A 5,980-nucleotide genomic window follows, 5' to 3' on the forward strand; every position below is an offset into this window, starting at 1 on the left:
TATATATATATATATATATATATATGTATATGTATGTATATGATGCTTCATTAAATGAGTGTTTAATCCACGCCAATCTGTTTCTGATTTAAAATAATTTAGATCAGAATGTGTAGTAGCCCAATTTGAAGTATAATTTTCAGTAGCAGTATCCCCCATTGAATAATATTGCATGTTCATGTATTCCACAATACATTATAAAGACGGTTCCCTTCTGCTTTACACCTTACAATGTTGATATCTCGGCCCATGCACCACACCCTATGTTGATATTCTGAATAGATAAAATACTTCATTAATCCACAACATCCAAGGTTATTTATCAAAGATGAGTTATGTCTACACAGCCGTCTAGAGTGAAACAGAAAACATTAGCGAGATGTTTTCCTGAAATAGAAAAACATCTAGTTTTTCCACTTGTTGAGGAGGCAGTAGCAGCATTGGAGGAGGAACCGCAATATTTTTTTTCTGCTCTCTGGTTGACTGGTTCTTATTATTAGCACTGCTTCTCTCGCACTGTAATAGAAAAAAAGGAGAACCAAGGCACTCTTCATAGCGCTCTTAAAAGTTCCATTATTGCTATGGCATGTTCAGTGGAACAACTTTTAAAACTCCGACTCGTTTCGGCATGGCTTTCGTCCAAGGTGTGAGGTTGTTAGTTTGTGTCTGTGCTTAAGTTCCTATTAGCCCCACAGCAAAACCACAGAACCAACAGTTTCATTGCCAATTTCCACTCTGACCACAGAACCAACAGCTCTCAAAAACACCTGAATACTGCACAATGTGACAGGAAGCGGTTTTATGTCTTTTTATATCCCACCTGAAACCATGTTCCCACATAAAGCACAACCACAGGGACGCTAGACACGTGGTAGGCAAAGGAATGAGCTGTAATACTGCTTTTAACATAATGTGTGTGATTATGTAACTTGTGAGGGAGGACAATAAAGTTGTATTGTATTTGTGGTTATTATCATGTCATAATAAGGTAATTGATTGATGTAATTACATGGAAGTTTATATATTGAACAGATTAATACTGTTAGGTTTCTTTTTGATTTCAACATCTACTCTTCTAATGTCAAATGAAAGGACACAGTCCATTGGGCTAATAATTGTTATTAAATATTTCCCTGGTTATTTCCTCGAAATTAACCCATAAGAGCATGCATGTGGAAATGGACAATTGGCACTTCATATATTTTTGTACTGATGTGTGATATTTGGTGTTCAAAGAAATATGTATCGGAAGGAAAGTATTCACTCAGGTAAATTTATTAAATGCAATATAATTTACCAGATCTTGAAGTCTTTAAGCCAAGGCATGAGTAATTTACATTGATATACAGTTCTAACAGTCCAATAAAACAAATGAACAGCATGTCTGAAAATGATGCTTTTATAGATTATAGAGCCAAAAACTGCATGATGATTTTTCTAGTTGAAGTGGCTGTCTGTAACATTATGAAAACCCATCTATGATGGGTCAAAAATACAAAAAAATAAACGAATCAGAAGAAATTAAGAACTCACAAAATAAAATTCAGGTTTATTGTCATACAAGAAATTCACACATACATTAAACAGGCCATAACAGACAGCCATTTAACAAACAGAAAATAAACCTATTTTCTTTGGCCTTGCCATCTCATACACACCAACTTTGTATGGTACAACTAAAGTACAATTACAAAGTTACTGGAATGCTTTGAATTTAATTGTTTTCTGAAATTTGTACAAGTTTGTGTTGAGATAGCATGGCATGGTCAAACCACAAGTAAAGTCTATTTCATAGAGAAGCATCAACTTCAAAGCACCGTTTGGTAACCAGAGATCACTGTCGAAAAATGGCTGACCTCCTAACAATATGTACAAAAATATAAAATGTAAATAAAAATACAAACAAATTCTCATTTTAAAGTACTGTATCTTGTTAAGAAGGTAGAACTTTGACGTCTTGGGTTTTCTAAAAAAATTGCAGTTTGGTGTGTGTGTACACGGACGTTGAACTCTACTTGATGATGACCACAGTTTCCCTCCAAAACGCTCGGCGGTTAAGGAGAGAGGTTGCAGCAGCTTCCAGTGGGTTGAACACACAACTCTTAATCATCGTCGGTTTTCTGCTTCTTTGTTCCAACATCATCCTGCAAAGAACACGTCAATATGTGATCAGTCATTTGAGTTTCTACATGTAAATGCAATAGATAGATTCAAGTTGTTGCATTACCTCGTCATCATCATCATCATCATCCTCTGCCGCCCTCTTGCCTGCACGACCCTCGACCTCATCGTCATCATCTTCTTCATCACCTTCAGAGAGGAAGACAGGTTTAGATTCTTGCAGTTACAGTTTATAACATATAGAGGGCGCTCCAACAAAACAATTTCACAGGCAGACTGCCTCTGACACAAGCAAATAGACATCACTGCCACTAGGTGCATATGTCAACATGTAATGGATACTCTGTCATCCTAGCATTGTGAAAGACCAGATCACTTACCCTCAGCATCATCTTCCTCATCCTCCTCCTCTCCCACATCATCATCCTCCTCCTCTACATCATTGTCCTGATCACCATTCTCCTCAGCCTCCTTTGGAAAAACAACACAATGCATCCGATATGTTTGTCTCCAGGGAAGAATAAATGTTGGATGACACTATTATTTCGAAGTGAAAGTAATAACCAGATGATATCTTGTTAGTAATAAAAACAAAAGAAAACATGAGTTTCCTCAGATTTACTTCTACAAATACCTTTCTATAAGGATAATGAAGAAGACAGGTGAGAACAGGTGTAAAGAAGCTGATGGTTCCATCTTAGAGGTAAAATGGGGAAAAGGGTCTATTAAAGGTAGTCTTAAAGGTGAAGTCTTACAGCTTTTCCATTGGCTGGGGTGTCTTTTCCATTTTCTGCCTCTTCAACAAGCTTCTTCTCTTTCAGGTCCTGGGGAAAAGTGAAAATGAGAGACTATGTTTGAGTCATCTGTTGTGTGTCACATGGTGGATAAAATATCTATCACAGGTTCAATCAAGGTTTCACCCCTTCAGATTTATTTCTAGAGTTGGGTGTGGTTTTGATGACTTCTACCTAAACGAGCAGAAACGAGAAGGTTGTCACACACGCGCACACACGCACGCACACACACACACACACATACACACCCCCTCTCTCCCTCCAACCTCACCTAAACCTGTGAATGCTTTCGTTTTTCATTTGAAATGCAATACTTTGATCCTAAACCTGCTATTGGTTGCTTTTCTGCTCTACTCCCCGCCAACTTTTGGACATCCTGACACCATGATGGAGTTGAGTGCAACGATAACTGTAGTTCAGTCAATGAACCATCTAATGGCACGCTATGAAGACACGCCCGGAAAAAGACTACAATTCCCGTTGAACCCTGGTAGGTTATTTTAACACAGCCAATAAGAGCGTGCAAACGAACGCTACCAGAAGGAGGTTGACTAAATTAACTCCAGGGAAGTGAGACAATAGCGCATAGAAGGGATATGCGTTTGATTGACTTTCCATTCTACAAATGAAGACAATAAGGTTTGTAATCAATCAAAAACCATTCTGATCGGGTGTTGGTGTTGCAGGCTATGTTTAGGCCATTCACTTGAAGGACAAAAGCACTTTTTCCAGTAGCCCTTTTTAGTGCCCAAAATAAAATAAAGATTTTCTTACCGTCATTAGTTTTAACATCTTCCTATAAGGACATCTATTCTTGAATTAGTCTGAGTAATGCTGAGCCCATACGCCGGTAAGCAGCTACATCTCCCTGTACCCTCCACCTTCAACAATACATTTAAATGCCAATATTGTATTGTAGCCTACCTATAGGCAACTACGCACAGCGGCGCCGCCGCTCCAACAGAGAAGGAACCTAAGCATACTTTTCATCCTATAGGCTAACAGAGAGACATCAACATACTAGCATTGTTTTATCATCACCGGGGATCGTTTGAGCAGCATATGGTCCCTTGTGGCTCAGTTGGTAGACCATGGTTTTGGGTTCGATTCCTACGGGGGACCAGTACGGCAAGAAAGTACGAAACCTCACTACTGTTATTCGTTCTGGATAAGTGTCTGCTAAATTACTAAAAGTGTTAAATGTAAGAAGTAGCGCGCCATTGGTTCAGCAGGTAGAAACTATGCCTTCAAGAGGCAGTGCTGGTTTGTCGTGAACGCCTCTCTCTCTCTCTCTCTCTCTCTCTCTCTCTAAATAGGGTTACGCTGTAAAGGAGGTTGTGTGTGTGAGAGAGAGAAAGAGATAATGGCCACAGTTCAACTTTTCGCTCGCACTCACGTCCGACACTGGTTATTCCTATCGTTATTGGCGCCACCAAAGCCCACATATACACTCAACTGATGCTCTTAAACCGGAGGCTCCGGAGCTCCGATCGAGGCACTGTCACATTGCGCGCAGACAAGCCTAGTGGAATGAACACATCGGGTGGCTTATCCATGTCAATACAGCCGTAAATCAGTCAACATTAACACTGAGCTTTAAGACAGGAGCAGCTATCATTACTCCGTTTACAGTTATGCAAAAATAATTACGCTCTTAAACCTCCCTCTCTAGATCATCTCGTACTTAGGTCGGGTATAATTGTTTTATGTTGGTTACGTTATTTAACATTTACGCGCAGTTTAGATCCCTTTCACCTCATTCTGTATTCTAAAAGGCGCGATGCTTTTATGCCCGAGCCATTCCCCATAAACTTCTATATCAATATCATATACTCCATGAAACCACCTCCAAAAACAATGGGATATATTCAAGTAGCAAGTTATGACAGACCGGTGCGTGGTACAAAATCGGAGAATGGATCAATAGTCACTATAGCAGCCGCGATTGCGTCCGGTAATTGCAATGTTTCCATATGATATTAGATGCAAACAAAGGTAATTAATCAAAACGGTAAACCAGACGTGCGTGTGTGATTGAGTTATTCAAAAGAGCTTTAAAATCGGTGTTCAAGTGAACGGACACGTTAGCATAAACAAAGAACCGCGCGCAGACTGTTATACTCCGGGCAAAAAAAGGCATCGCTTGGCGTGTGTTTCAATAGACTAGTGAGTGAGTGCAACTTTCGATAAATATTGTTTGGCTACATTTTATCTAATATGACAGAGATCTCCAATAAAACTGTTTCCATTCCAACATCCGCAACAGAAGACACATCCAACGCCAGTTAGGTTTAATGAAGCTCGGCGAAACACTTGTTCCAGCTTCCGATAGTTGTTCTCCATTCAAAATATTTAGTCCGGAATAGATTTAAATGAAAGAAAGTGTAGAAGTTGTCATTTATTCATCACTCAGGTCACAAATTGCCGTCCACTTACCTTGGCAGAGATCTCCGTACTAGTTTCGACTTTTGCGTCAGCCATGTTTCTGTCTTAGCCTAATGTAACAAATGTTGGGACCATAAAAAATATTTATAAATAATGATACAATCCACTCAGTCCGACCACTGTAAAAGAAAAAAAGACAGCCAGTAGTGCCAGTGACATATGGCTCGATAGAGGAACCTTTAATATACAGTTCTGGGTGGAGCCGGGGGACGGCCAGTGCGTTATGATTGGTCCATAATTAGGAACATTTCTAGCCCGGATTGGTCCGAGGGGAACAATGGACAGTATTTTCAGAGAGGCGCTCACGCCCCCTAAACAGTCTCTCCGAATCATTGCTTTGACGAGTAGCTGTCTGTCCCACCGCGCTGGGATCGATGACCCCCATAGCATAGGCTCCTCTCTGTCAACACAAGATTACATCAAATCAAATTTTATTGGTCATACACATGGTTAGCAGACACATGGTTAGCAGATGTTAATGCGAGTGTAGCGAAATGCTTGTGCTTCTAGTTCTGACAGTGCAGTAATATCTAACAAGTAATCTAACAATTTCCCAACAAAGACCTAATACACACAAATCTAAAAGGGTGAATGAGAATATGTACATATAAATATATGGA

The 5,980-nt window shown here is 39.7% G+C and overlaps 1 protein-coding gene across 1 annotated transcript; it reads right to left on the reverse strand.

Moving 5' to 3' along the window:
* Positions 1 to 1,259: 1,259 nt before the first annotated feature.
* Positions 1,260 to 5,534, reverse strand: LOC115192179 (prothymosin alpha-A). The gene is made up of 5 exons (XM_029750390.1): positions 5,352 to 5,534; positions 2,877 to 2,945; positions 2,502 to 2,592; positions 2,228 to 2,310; positions 1,260 to 2,144 (listed from the first exon to the last, which is right to left on the reverse strand). Exons 1-5 carry the CDS (start codon positions 5,394 to 5,396, stop codon positions 2,103 to 2,105), a joined length of 330 nt encoding a protein of 109 aa, XP_029606250.1. The 5' UTR covers positions 5,397 to 5,534; the 3' UTR covers positions 1,260 to 2,102.
* Between the last annotated feature and the right edge of the window lie 446 nt (positions 5,535 to 5,980).

The sequence above is a fragment of the Salmo trutta genome, chromosome 4, assembly GCF_901001165.1.
Source record: "Salmo trutta chromosome 4, fSalTru1.1, whole genome shotgun sequence".
Taxonomy (NCBI): Eukaryota; Metazoa; Chordata; class Actinopteri; order Salmoniformes; family Salmonidae; genus Salmo; species Salmo trutta.

What these genes read in the sequence shown, in the direction of transcription:
- LOC115192179 (XM_029750390.1), bottom strand. Translation starts at nt 5,396, where the DNA reads ATGGCTGACGCAAAAGTCGAAACTAGTACGGAGATCTCTGCCAAG. An exon ending in CCCCAGCCAATGGAAAAGCT is followed by an intron (nt 2,593 to 2,876) that starts GTAAGACTTCAC and finishes GTTTTTCCAAAG; the next exon opens with GAGGCTGAGGAGAATGGTGA. An exon ending in TGAGGAAGATGATGCTGAGG is followed by an intron (nt 2,311 to 2,501) that starts GTAAGTGATCTG and finishes TCCTCTCTGAAG; the next exon opens with GTGATGAAGAAGATGATGAC.